The sequence below is a fragment of the Paralichthys olivaceus genome, chromosome 21 (assembly GCF_024713975.1).
Source record: "Paralichthys olivaceus isolate ysfri-2021 chromosome 21, ASM2471397v2, whole genome shotgun sequence".
NCBI classification, from domain to species: Eukaryota; Metazoa; Chordata; class Actinopteri; order Pleuronectiformes; family Paralichthyidae; genus Paralichthys; species Paralichthys olivaceus.
Window position 1 is genome coordinate 18,865,382 of NC_091113.1, and position 13,930 is coordinate 18,879,311.

Genomic DNA, 13,930 nt, shown 5'->3' on the forward strand with positions numbered 1-13,930 from the left:
GTTTTCCAACCAGAAGGTTGGTGACTCCAAAAGACAGATGATTCCAATGACAGCTCCAGTTCGGCTATAGAAGGCAGCGAAGCCATACTGCCTATTTTGGTGTCAAACCCCAGTAAATCTGTTAGGGAAAGATGCTTTGTGTAACTTGCACTTGGACCTGGCCTGGTGGGTCCAGTGGTCCTGGTTTTAGATTTTATTTGTGTTCTCAAGACAAGTGTAAAAGGGAGTACCCGGTTTCGACAGCCCATTAATTACTCTTTCTTTGTTTGTTTTTGTGGTCACTTTACTGTTTGCATAGTACTTGGAGCAATGGATTTAACTAAACAATATGTTTTTTGCAGTCGCTTATAATGAATTAGTTTTAGGTTTAAGTAAAAACTACACATACAACTTTGTGACAGTAAAATATATTGGTCATATATGTTACTCAGACACTAAATATGTTTTTATACTTGTTGTTGAAGAAAGTTTGAGGTAGTAAGAACATTTGTTTTCCTAAGATTTTTTTTGTTCAAGTATTAAGTTAACAGATTTTTGGGTTCTAAGGATTCCAAAAGGGGGAATTATAGTGTTTGTAGCTTGACCTCTAAATGACCAGTGATCTATGGTCAGTTATATAACTTTTCTATGACCAGTTATATAAATTGTGTTGATCATCTTGGCTGTAGTCACAAAACAAACACATAGACAACTGGTTCAACAATGAGAAATCCCTCGCATACACACTGTGCTGATTGTACTGATTGCGTTTACAGCTGATTGAAGTGGGGCAGAGTGCTGGTGGCAGATGAGATCCATCCTTCCACAGCAAGGAGCTCGCTGACCTGTGTGCTAACAAGATTAGAAGTACACTGAAGTACACAACGACACACCATAGACGTTTACACACTGGAGTGCAAGCAAGAACTTATGACCCAGAAAGAGACATTTCAAGATTCACCAGATTTGTTTTCACTGGGTGGGGCAGTTGTGTTTGTTCACTATCTGTGCTATATGTAACTACATTTACTACATTTTTACATCATTTGGCGGATGCTTTTTAACCAAAGCGACTTACAATTAAGTTTGTGTAACTAAAGCTTTTACTCAACATGTACCTTGTGAAGGTTTTATTCTATACAATATATACATATATAACATCAAGCTTCACATGAATAGTATAGTATAGTCATATATAATAGTATGTGTAGTCTTCAGTAACTGCAGTGCTTTTGGTATAGGCTTACTAATAATTCAAATTAATAAATTAATTATTAGTAATAATAATTGTATTATTAATTATTATTATCATTATAATTATTATTGCGTGGGAGGGATTAACTCAAGTCGGTATTATAATGGTCCAGGGTGACCAATAGTAACAAATCTACCAGCCAATCACGTATTGACTCGTTTCACCCAATGGTGAAGTGAGATAAGTTAACCAGGGGTTTCACTGCCATTTATATGCTAACTAGATCACACCTTCGCTCCACTCCTCAAAACACAAACATAGTCAAAACATTTAATGCTAATGCTCTGGTTTGTTGATCAAACAAATGTAATAGTTTACCTTTTGAGTGCACTTACATGAAAAGGAAGAAAGAAAAGGGTACACAAAATACTTCACATATCACAACCCATCACACACTGAAAGCACATTTGTCTTCCGTAACTAGAGGCCAAGAGGAGAGGAGTGGAACTATGCCCTCTGCTGGAAGGGGGTAGATGATGACCCAAATAAATAGATTAAAAAAATCTCACACAAAATTCAGTCATGTACTCAAATACTCTTTTTTAAGTCTTGGCCTAATACAAATTCCATGAATGTGGGTGTAACGTACTGTGAACACTGCTTCATGGAAATTAGCAAAAACTCAACAATCTTATTAAGTTACACATTTTCGTGTTTTTTGGTGAGTTTTCAAGCTTTACAGCAATTCTTTGTCCAGCATGAATGCATACTAGCAGCAGTGCTGACAACGCATAATCTCAGGAACTTCTAAATATTCCATCAACAAAGTCTGAAGAATAAAGTAATATAAATAAATCTGAGCAAGATCTGAATAACTTGCAAGAGGTAGCATGTACAAGTATATAGCCTAGAACTCCGAGAGACATCCAGTGATACAGAAGTGACAAATGACAACAAGAAGGCTATGGTAAAACAAATTTTGAAATGATCAGATAAACGTCATCTGACTATAGTTCATCAAAGTACAAGGTATGGAAATGGAAAAAAAAAGAAATTTGACCAATAAATACAAAATGGTCTTGGCCTCATAGATGTGCTTCCCAAATTTCATCTTCAGCGCTTCGAACTGTTCCAGCCCCAGCTTTATCAGTGCTTTGGCCCTAATAATGATTATAAGCAGTTAAAGCCTTTCCACTGTGTACCACTAATTATGATGAAGTAATATACAAATGTTGTGCAGTGTGTTGATGTGCTTTAATTGCCAACCTGCTAGCAACTTGGTCGAGACTGATGTTCCTCTCTTCTAGCTCTCTAAACCCAGGGACTTCAACGATGAAGACATGCCCTCCCTCTGTACCCAACAGCAGCTGCTCTCCTGATGAGTGGGCCAGCACTGATGTCACTCTGGTCACACTTGGGGGAGCACTGAGAAGAGGAAAAAGAGGTGTGAGATTAGGTGGAATGATGGGTACCATGAAACCTGCATTGTACCATGAAACCTTGCATTATACAATAAAACTTGATGGATAACGTTTTGAATAAATAAATCAAAGAACAAAGGAGCACCAGGAACTAAAACTCTACTTACACAAATTACAACCAGAATTTGTTGTAGCCATATTGTTGTTACTTGTTTGATCAGGTAACTCTACCTTGAGGACTTCAGAGTGCTTGGAAAGTAAAGGATTGTGTTTTTAAGGCAGAAATGACCGCCCAGAAACCATAATTAGCAAGTACATGTGCAGTAAAAGGGTCAAGAAAGGGGTAAATACTTAGATGGTAGACAGCATAAAACATTATGGGGGCTAAACACTAGCATGTTGAACAACCCCACTTTTAGGAATACCATGGTGGAAGACCTAGGTGTATACTTACAGGATAATGGTAATGGATACGTGAAGTTTAACCCTAGAATATTATCGTACACAGCCATAGCTGTTCTCAGGGGGAATATTAGAGCCAGGACAATAATGTTGAAAATCTATCTTGACTTATTTTGATCTTTTATCATTCTTATGCTCTTGTGTTTGACTGTTTTGTGTGCTACTAGATGTCTGAATTTCCCTCAGGATCAATAAAGTATCTATCTATCCATCCATCTAAAAAGATAAAGGCCCCAAAACGGACAAATCTACAGGAAAAACTAAGAGATCTAGAACAGGCACACATACATGTAGTTAATAAAGACTCCTCTACTATGTACACCAAATTAGAAATACAAAGCAGGATATAGATGAAATACTGAGCGAGGAAGTTAAAAAAGTTTTTTGAAGCAAACATATTATGAGGCAGGTCCCAAAGCGGCAAAACTGCTAGCTTGGAGACTACAAGCAGAAAACACCATTTATAAACTTAGAGATCCTGTTACAAATAAGACAACTTGTAAAATGGACGTAAAATGTATAAAAAAGCATTTGAAAAATATTACATATCCTTATATTCCCAGCCAGACAAGGCTAATAACAACTGAAGAATTCCTGAATTCCTTAGACCATCTAACGTTCTGTAAAGAAATTAATGATAAACTTGTCCCACCAATGACAAAGGAGGAGACCCAGGATCAGGCTTGTCTTTATTAATACAAAATCATGAAAACATATGGATTATCCTCAGGATATAATAATAATGGGACCACGGCGGAAGGACCTGGCGACCACACCTTCAGACAAAAAAAAAAAACAACTGAAAATGACTCCATACTGCTCCTCCACACCACAGGAATGTGAATGCTGCTCCTGGCGGGAGAATACGACGGACATTTTGGCTGAAAAACATACAACAGTATGGAGGCATTTAATGTTTTTTTTCTGTGTTTTTCTTTACGTTTGAAGACATGGTCGCCAGTTACTTCAATTGTATTGGGTGTGGCTGCCACACTGCTTACTCCTAAAAAGTTTTTTGTGGACTCAAACACTTCACTCATCTATTGGCATAGCGGTGCTGATGTATTGAGGTGAGCGTATTGTGTCACTTCCGGTGTTCACTGGTGATGTGTGTATCTCTTCTCTTCTTCCTTTCTCCCAATTCTGCTACTATCTGACTCACTTAAGCTAATTTGGAGTCACACTTGTACTGTTCTTCACACATATCTCTCTTAGTGACTGCTCAATGTGCTTGATGTTTACGTATTCCTCTGCCTCCTTTAGCAATAACGTATGTGTAATAAATGTATCTTATTTGCCAGGATGGAGGCAAGGATTAGCTATTTGGGATTGTGGCTCTGCACCATGGAGAGTAATCTTTAGCTGGTGTAGTAAGTCAGTCCCTGGTAGCCGGTGCGAGCCAAGTAGCTGTAACTTCTCCAGCCCCCCAGCAGCTCCAGAGCAGCCGGGAAGCCAGGTTGGCTGGGTGACTGTGCAAAATAAGAAGCGTAGTCCTAAACCGAAGCCCTATGTTCACCACCAACCTTTTTATGTCTCTAATAAATTTTCCCTACTTAGCAACACACCCGGAGAAACAAACTCTGGTTAGTGGCGACTCTATTCTGAGAAATGTGAAGTTAGCGACACCAGCGACCACATTTAAATGTTTCCTGGGGGCAGAGCAGGTGACAAAGAGTCATATTTAAAACTGCTGGCTAAGAGTAACCGTAAGCACAGCAAGATTATTATTCACGTCGGCAGTAATGGCCTCCGAAAACATCAGTAGGAGGTCACAAAAATCAATATTGATTTGGTGTGTACATATGCAAGGACAATGTTGGACTCCTTAATTTTCTCTGGACCCCTGCCTAATATGACCAGCGACATGACATGTATAGCCGCACGTCATCCTTTTACCACTGGTTGTCGAGGTGGTGTCTAAATAACAATGTGGGCTTTGTAGATGATTGGCAAACTTTTGGGGGTCTGATTAGGAGAGATTGCATTCATCCCACTTCGGATGGAGCAACAAAGTTTATTAGACAGTCCATACCGTGACAATCCAGAGTTGAGACCAGGAGGCAGAGTCGCAGTCTTACACCCTTCTCTGCACTTCTATTAGAGCAGTCACCCTCACAATATATATCACAATATCCTATAGAAACTGTCTATTTCCCCAAAACTGACTGATTCTGACTGATCATTTTTTTATTACATTTGAATTTAGAATTATTGACTACACTGATTCTGGACAAAAAATCTCTGATAGTCAGTGTTTATCTGATAAAACTGTGAACAAATTTAAAGTAAGGCTTCCTTCTACACTTAACTCACAGCCACACGTCAGTACAATACAGGAAAGTTATCAAACTTTACTCCAACACTAGTTGATAACTAGTTAATAGTACAGCAGCCTCATTCAAAACAACCCTTGATGCTGTCGCCCCGCTAAAAAAGAAGAAATTAAATCAGAGGAGATTAGCTCCATGGTATAATTCTCAAACACATGTTTTAAAACAGACACTACAGAAGCTAGAGAGGAAGTGGTGTTCCACCAGTCAATATGATTTTCACCTAGCCTAGAAGGATAGCCTGATGAATTACAAGAAAGCACTTAGAAATGCCAGAACCTCTTATTATTTATTATTTATAGAAGAAAATAAGAACAACCCCAGGTCACACCTCTACTAGCCCATCTATCCCTCTAACCCTGAGAAGCAATGATTTCATGAACTTTTTCACAAATAAAATTATAACTATATAACCACCTCCTCCCCATGAATAGCACAGACACAACGTCTTGTCCTGAAACCATAGACCCACCTGTAGAACCAGATTTATATTTGAACCACTTTTCTTCTATTGATCTTCCTGAACTGACCTCACTAGTTTCATCATCTAAATCAACAACTTGTCTATTAGACTCTGTCCCAACTAGACTTTTTAAGGAAGTTTTCCCCTAATCGACAGTTCCATATTAAATCCGATTATGTCTTTGTTAACTGGCTATGTACCACAAGCTTTTAAGGTAGCTGTTATAAACCTCTGATTAAAAAGCCCACTCTTGATCCAGATCTTGATCCAGAGGTTTAGCTAATTATAGACCCATATCAAACCTGCCCTTCATTTCCAAAATCCTACAAAAAGCTGTTGCTAACCAGCTGTTTGATTACTGAGATAGCAACGGAAAAATTTCCATCACTATTAAAAGTTACTAATGACCTTTTCATGGCATCAGATGAAGGACTCTGTTACAAAGCCTGGAACAACATGTAGGGATTAAAGGAACAACACTGCTGGTTTAAGTGGTATTTATCAGATAGATTTCAATTTGTTAATGTTAACAATGACCCCTCCATGCACATGCAAGTTAGTCATGGAGTTCCACAAGGTTCTGACCTTGGACAGATACTCTTCACCATATATATGCTCCCCTTAGGTAACATCATTAGAAAGCACCACATACACTACCATTGTTACGCAGACGTCACCCAGCTGTACATTTCTCTGAAGCATGATGAATCTAATCACTTAGTTCAACTTCAGGAATGTCTCAAGAACATCAAGGTCTGGATGACCCAAAACTTCTTACCTCTAAATTCAGACAAAACTGAGGTCATTGTAATTGGCCTTATACATCTCAGAGAAACACTGTCTGACCAGATAGTCACCTAGGATGGTATAACTTTGGCCCCCAGCTCCACTGTGAGGAACCTTGGAGTTATGTTAGACCAGGACATGTCATTTGACCCACATATAAAACAAGTCTCTAGGACAGCTTTCTTCCACTTGCACAATAGTAAAAAAAATTTGAAACATCCTGTCTCTGAAGGATGCTGAGAAACTCATCCATGCATTGGTTACCTCTGGACTAGATTACTGTAATTCTTTATTATCAGGATGCCCCAGGAAGTCTGTGAAAAGCCTCCAGTTGATATAAAATGCTGCAGCACGAGTGCTGACAGAAACAAGAAGGAGAGATCATATTACTCCTGTCTTAGCATCTCTGCATTGGCTCCCTGTAAAATTCACAATAGAATTGAAGATCCTGCTCCTCACATTTAAAGCCCTTAACAATCAAGCCCCTTCATACATCATAGAGCTGATAACACCGAATTTTCCAAAAGATCACTTCGTTCCCAAAACACAGGCTCTCTTGTGGTTCCAAGAGTCTGTACGAGTAGAACAAGAGGTAGAGCATTCAGCTACCAGGCTCCTCTCCTGTGGAACCAGCTCCCACTCTGGGTTCGGGAGGCAGACACCATCTCTACATTCAAGGTTAAACTTAAAACTTTCCTTTTTGATAAAGCCTATAATTAGGGCTGGATCAGGTGAGTCCTGAACCATCCCTTAGTTATGCTAATATAGGTGTAGACTGCTGGGGGAACTCCCATCATGCACTGACCACTTCTCCCCTTCTCTCACCCCAACCAGTCAAGGCAGATGACTGCCCACATTGAGTCTGGTTCTAGAGGTTTGTTAGTGATTAAGTTTTTCTCTCCACAGTCGCCAAAGTGCTGCTCATTGTGGGAACTGTTGGGTTTCTCTATATTAAATAAGATTTTGAGGTCTTGACCTTCTATGTAAAGTGCCTTGAGATAATGTTTATTATGATTTGCGCTGTACAAATAAAATTTAATTTAATTTAATTGAATAGATAATGAGTGAATTTTATTTTTTTTGTGAACTGTCCTTTTAAAGCTAACAACAGATTCAGCCGATTTGATGGATTGGGGAAGGCTTTTCCAAAGTTTAGGAGCTACAAGAGGTTAAATTGTTAGATGGCCAGCATATGACCCTGGTATTTCACCAGCGTTGCAAGACTGTAGGTACAGACAGTATTCTGGCATTACTTGTTTATGCGAGATAGTCAAGAAATGGGAGCTTAATAGTTTTGATACGTCAGACTTATGGGTTGGATGGACGGGACTTTCTAATTCTGGAAATAGCAACGGTCTTATTAGCAAGTTATATTACAGCATCAAGTCATTGATAAAAAGGACTCCATAGACTATGTGAAACAAAGATGGTCTGGTCCCTTCATTCAGGATTTCTGGAAGGAAGTAGCAACGATCATTTAATAAAACCAACGTTTTAGAATCAGTATAAAAATCACATTACTCTATTTTGGATGTAGTAAAGATAACCCAGATGTAGTAAAGATGATACTTAACTCTAAAAGGTCCTGTTGGTAGCATGAAAAAAAATTACATAATACTGGCTTAAGAAAGATTGCCCTACTACTGGCCTCTTCGTCAATATTGTTAAACAATTACACCAGAGCAGATGACTTATGCCATACAGCTTCAAAAAGAATTGAAAGAATTACGGTGGGGATAATTGGCGTGTTTATTTAGCCAATGAAACAAGTTCTCAATAACAATTCTGTATATAAACGGTAAATTTGTCATTATTAATTGATTATCCTTTGGCCTCATATTTGTTCCTTCTTATTACTTTTGACAAATTTTTTCCCCTTTTTTCTGCTTGTGTGTATTCTTAACATGTGAAAAATGCTTACAAATAAAAAAGTAAAAAATAAAAGAAGAAATGTCTATGAGTGTTGTATGAGTATGTATATCTTACCCAGGTGGTCCCATGAGCATGAAGCGTCCTATCTCCAAGAGCTCTGACAATCCCTTATGGGCTCTTAGAGTCCACATGTGCAAACTGTTGTCATCTAGCAAAGTCACAAGTTCAACCTAAACATGAGCCACAAATACAGCCCAAAAGAGTGACAAAGGAAGTATTTAGAAGTGGTTAGCAGAATACATTTCTTATTGCTCTATGATAAACAAGTCAGCCCAACAAAAGCAATACTGTTGGCACAACTTGGTAGAGTAATGTATTTTTATTACTTCACTGTACCTGGTGAGGGAGGAAGTGCACCTGTGTGACTGCAGCATTCTCATCATGCAGACCCATGAACTCCACACCTGGAGCTCCATACCTGACCATAGGTCAAGGACACACTCACATAGTTTGATAACAAAACCAAAGGTCTGGATTACTAAACAAGTTTGGTGTAGTGCGGCCCTCTTTGGGTGAACTGGCTTTACTGACCCCAACATCGGTATGATGACCTATATTACCTGATCAATATAAAAATTATTATGACAAAGAAATCATTGTTAAACTGTTGTTAAACTAGGTTCAAATGCACAATTAGTAGAAAGGTACATTGGTAGATGAAAATGTGAAGAGAAGGTTGAATTCCTGAACTTTCAATAGTTATTTATTTTCAATAGTATGACATCTGGCATACTGTGCACTTTCCTGGTGGGCCGGTGTGGGGGTATCTCTGCTTATGCATACCATTTCTGCTTGTTTAACTGCCGAGAAGATGTATGTATGTATGTAAAATCCCAGAAGATAAGACACAGGCTGGAGGCTTCTTCCAGGTCCTAGACACAGGTCCTAGACACAGGCTGACGGCCAGGTCTTGGTGGGGGGAGAAGTGCACAGTCTCAGATTTGTGGCTCCGATGTCATCTTGGAAGTTACACAAGCAGAGATAGTATGCATAAGCAGAGATAATATATATTGTGTTGTATAATGGTATAATCTTGCATTTCAATGTCATCACTGTGTCCAGAGAAATCTACAGAATCCGACATTGTCTATGCATAAGTACAACCAAAAATCAATATTGATTATTGCGACCTCCAACTGACTTAGTCAGATGTCCTTACTGCCGACGTGAATAACTATCTTACTGTATTTACGCCTATCCTTAGCCAGCAGTTTTAGATATGACTCTATGTTGCACGCTCTGAAACTAATAATGTGATTACAAAAAATGTATCTGGCAAATTCTTTGCATCACCGTTTTGTTTAATTCGTATAGCTATTTACTGTTGTATGGGAGGGCTGTGGGCAGCCTCACACTTGTGGTGCGCTTTGAGTGTCTCACGTAAATTATTCAGACTGCAGCAGCCGGCCTGAGTTCAATAAGACAGAGTTTCATAATGAACAGAAATTGTCTTATAATTCTCATAATAATATATAGATCTCTAACTCTGTGTTTTTCATCATTGTTTTATGTGTGCAGTGGCACCACTCACTTTACATGTCTGTGTCAAAATATTTAACATCCTGCAGACCTACTTTCAACCTTTAATACATGGGTAGAGTGAAGGATACAGTTTGATGGCTCCAGAGCGGTTGCCAATGGCCAGCAGCTGCAGGGAGGGACTGTAGCCCAAAGCACTGGGCTGGTGGGGGAAACCATGCTCCACTGTCTGAAGAGGAGAGTGGACAAACAAGGTGAGAATAAGACTGGGCCATAAAAAAAAGATAGAAAAGATGGATATAAACAGATATACAACCAAAAGAGGGCAATACAGAGAACAGAAATATTTATCACATTGACAAAAACCCAGCCATTGCGATTTACAAAGCCTGAAAATAATTGGTGATTGTGACTGCATCAATATGTTTGAAAGGTAGGTTCTAATCGGCACAGCTTTGCACATAGAGGGCTGCAGTTATAGTGGTGAGAATGACATGGCATGGAAGAAGACAGAGAGAACGTTTTTTTTCTGCTCATCGCAGAAAGTGAGCTGCACCTGCTGCTCAATATTGGTCAGAGGCATCTCTTCCACCACCCCCCCACCTGTTTTATTTGCTGATAATTTCATCGGTTGTTCTTTTTGTTGTACCCACAGCATTTACCCATATCACTTTTCTTTGAGTTATATTAATATTTCTTTGCTATAGCTCAACATGTTCATTTGCCTCTTCCACTAACGCCTCCAATTCCATGGCATTAAATTTCGCCTTGCGCTTGCGGTCACTCTGCTCTCCGTAATGCTCCATGGTTAAAACCAGAAATGCATGTAAAACATTCATTTAAATACTACTACCTCTACCATGTTTGAACCTGTTATCATTACGCAATTATTTTAAGTAGATCACACGCTAAACGGCCAAAAAACCAAACGTGCAATCTGTTATAACGCACACAAAATTTAGGACTCTTTATTTGGGATCTTTGTAGATCAGGCCTTAAGATGGAACAGAGAGACGTCTCCCTGCCCCTATAGTTTAGAATTGAACTATGGTGGGCTTGTGGGGGATTGAATATATACGGATTGAACTCTGGAATTTGAAACTGTAGAGACAAACACACACCCTCACCTTTCCAATTATTTAGATATTTTTGTTTATGCAGTTTTATGTGAAGTCAAGTTGGCATTTTAATTAAACCCAGAAATTTCCCCCAACTTTTTGTTATGCAGCCACTACACCCCCCCACCCCAAAACAAAATGAGGTATGAGCCAGACCGTGGCTCAAAAACCAAGGTCCAAACTGAACCATGGATTTGGAGAATCATTACAGCACTGATGTAAACATTTTTTTGGTTTCTTTCAAAAAAAGTTGGGACAGTAAAGCATTTACCACTTTGTAATACTGCCTGCTACTATTTCTTTTCACAACACTTAAAAGACGTTTAGGGACTCAAGACACCAAGTGATGAAGTGTTTCAGGTGTTATTTTGTTGCATTCTTCCTGCAAACAAGTCTGAAGGTATGCGATAGTACGGGGTCTCCAGATAATGTGTCACACATTCTCTTTTGTAGTCAAGACGGGACTGCACGCAGGCCAGTCCAGCACCCGCACCCTCTTTTTCAGCAGCCATGCCTTTGTAATGTGTGCAGAATTTGGTTTTGTATTGTCTTCTTGAGATATGCATAGATGTCTCTGGAAAAGATGTCATCTTGAAGGCAGCATATGCTGCTCCAAAATCTCTATGTACTTTTCGATATTAATGGTGCCATCACAGAAGTGTAATTTACATTTGCAAAGGGCACTGACATAATCCCACAACATGACAGACCCTGGCTTTTAGACTTGTTGCTGGTAACAGTCTGGATAATCCTTTTCATTTTAAGTCCGGAGCACACTGCATCCATTTCTTCCAAAAATGACCTGAAATACTGTCAGGTCTGACAACAGATGTTTCAACTTTGTTATGGTCGATCCCAGATGCCATCAAGTCCAGAGAAGTTCATTGCGCTTCTGGACACGGTTAACATAAGGCTTCCTTTTGGCACAGTTAAGTTTTAACTGGCATTTGTGGATGTAAGTACATATTGTAGTGCTTGACAAACATTTGCCAAAGTCTCACACATTAGTTGGCAAACTGGCAATCCTGGGCTCATCTTTGCTCCTAAAGGACTAGGCCTTTCCAGGATGACCTGGTTTTTGTATTAAATCATGATTACAATCACCTGTTGACATCACGTATTTCAAATCACTTTAATCATTCTACCTCATTACTAGCCCTAAATTGCCCCTGTCCCAACTTTTTTGGAATGTGTTGCAGGCCTGAATGGCAGGAATGGATGTAGATTTACAACTAAAATGAGGTTGAGCAGACTAAAAATAAAATGTCTTGTGTTCATACTGTCTGCAATGAAATACATCATATTAAATTTAGAAATCACTGTTTTCTTTTTTTACTTGTATTTTCCATACAGTCCCAAATTTACTGAGTTGGGGTTGGATATAATAATCTTTAATCAATTTCTGCACTCAATGTTCTCCATAACTAAGATAGACATTTCCTTAATCACCTGTTTATATATCCATACTTGTCTGCTCCACCAGGCTGTGAGCAGCAATCAGGAAGTGTAGTTTCTTGTTTGAAGCATGAGTGCATTGGAATTTAGATTTCTGGTCAAAACACATAACTACAACACACAACTTGAATTACACAAGCTCTTTATATCATCCAAGTTATTATAACAGGATAGATGCACATTTTTTCCATTCTTCAATTGTCAGGTGGCCACAAGAATTATCAAAGATACATTCTAAACTTGATATGAATATGAAAATACTTAAGAGGAAGCATTACATATCCTTACAACTGATCTCAGAACAGTTTTCTGTACCATAAAGGATCTGGTGTTGCCCATTTGCATTCATTTTGTAATTTACTGCCCACTTATAGCGACAGCAGTCTATTGTCTCTGGTAGCTAACTTCCCTACCAGCAGGTCTGTGTAAAAATCACCACCTTCCACTTTTGCACAATGGTGTTACAGAGTGGTTCTGAGATTACCCTTGTAACCAATTTTTCTCAGAGTGAACAAATTACTGAAGCGTAGTGATTCGATTGGAGATTACATTTTGATTTTTCCTGTCATCAGCTTTCTAGTTGTGTCTCTGGCCCTTACTTCTCTATCACCTGTTGTGATGCATTTTAAACTATATCACCAGTTCAGAAATCTGATGTGTCAGGTTTCACTTGCCTTGTTGAACTGAAAGAGTTCTTGTTTGAGTCGATCTCGCTGGGACTCCTGACCATGTCGCCTAAACCTCTTCATCTTGTCTCAGCACCAGAATGAAGCTTGCAGGCTCACTGATGGACGCTGCATGAAGGAATGAGAGGACAAAAAGTGAGATAAAGGGAAAGAACACACAAAGATAAGATCTTGTTTAAAAGGTAAATGCTCCAGTTTCATCAGTGCTAAGCATGTATTTGTGTACTGCAGTGGTGACAACCCGTTGATCTCAACAGTCTTCACTGTCGATCCCCGTAACTCCCTGGAGTCAGATCAGCTGTGTGTCGGATATCTGTTGTTCACACGGGCAGTGTGTCCTACAGTCGGCAGAGCTGCCAGTTTATCTACTGTACTGCCTTCTATACAGGTCGACTTATGTACTAAACTAAATGTCAGGCCATCACAGTATGAAGACGTGCATCTTCTGTCCATAACAAACAAAGCCCTGCTAGAGCAAATGTGAACTAAAGTGAAACGCTTGAGTGTTTTTACTTTGAAACGGGTTAGGGAAGTGTTGGAAATATATTTGTTTGTGACATAGACAGACAAACATCGTGGTTCACTGCAGAATAAACAGAGAAAATGATCTTTCACCTGACTTTT

At 39.1% G+C, this 13,930-nt stretch overlaps 1 protein-coding gene across 2 annotated transcripts in view; it reads right to left on the reverse strand.

Annotated features, from left to right (window-relative positions):
* The window catches only part of llgl2 (LLGL scribble cell polarity complex component 2), a 54,014-nt gene that overhangs the window by 28,261 nt on the left and 11,823 nt on the right, over positions 1-13,930 (reverse strand). For both annotated transcript variants that reach the window (XM_020083408.2, XM_069517011.1), the window contains exons 2-6: positions 13,295-13,414; positions 10,179-10,276; positions 8,905-8,986; positions 8,623-8,738; positions 2,441-2,599 (exon numbers count right to left, since the gene is read on the reverse strand). In XM_020083408.2, coding sequence (XP_019938967.2) covers positions 2,441-2,599; positions 8,623-8,738; positions 8,905-8,986; positions 10,179-10,276; positions 13,295-13,369 — 530 coding nt within the window. In that variant the 5' untranslated portion in view covers positions 13,370-13,414. The remainder of the gene's footprint in view (positions 1-2,440; positions 2,600-8,622; positions 8,739-8,904; positions 8,987-10,178; positions 10,277-13,294; positions 13,415-13,930) is intronic.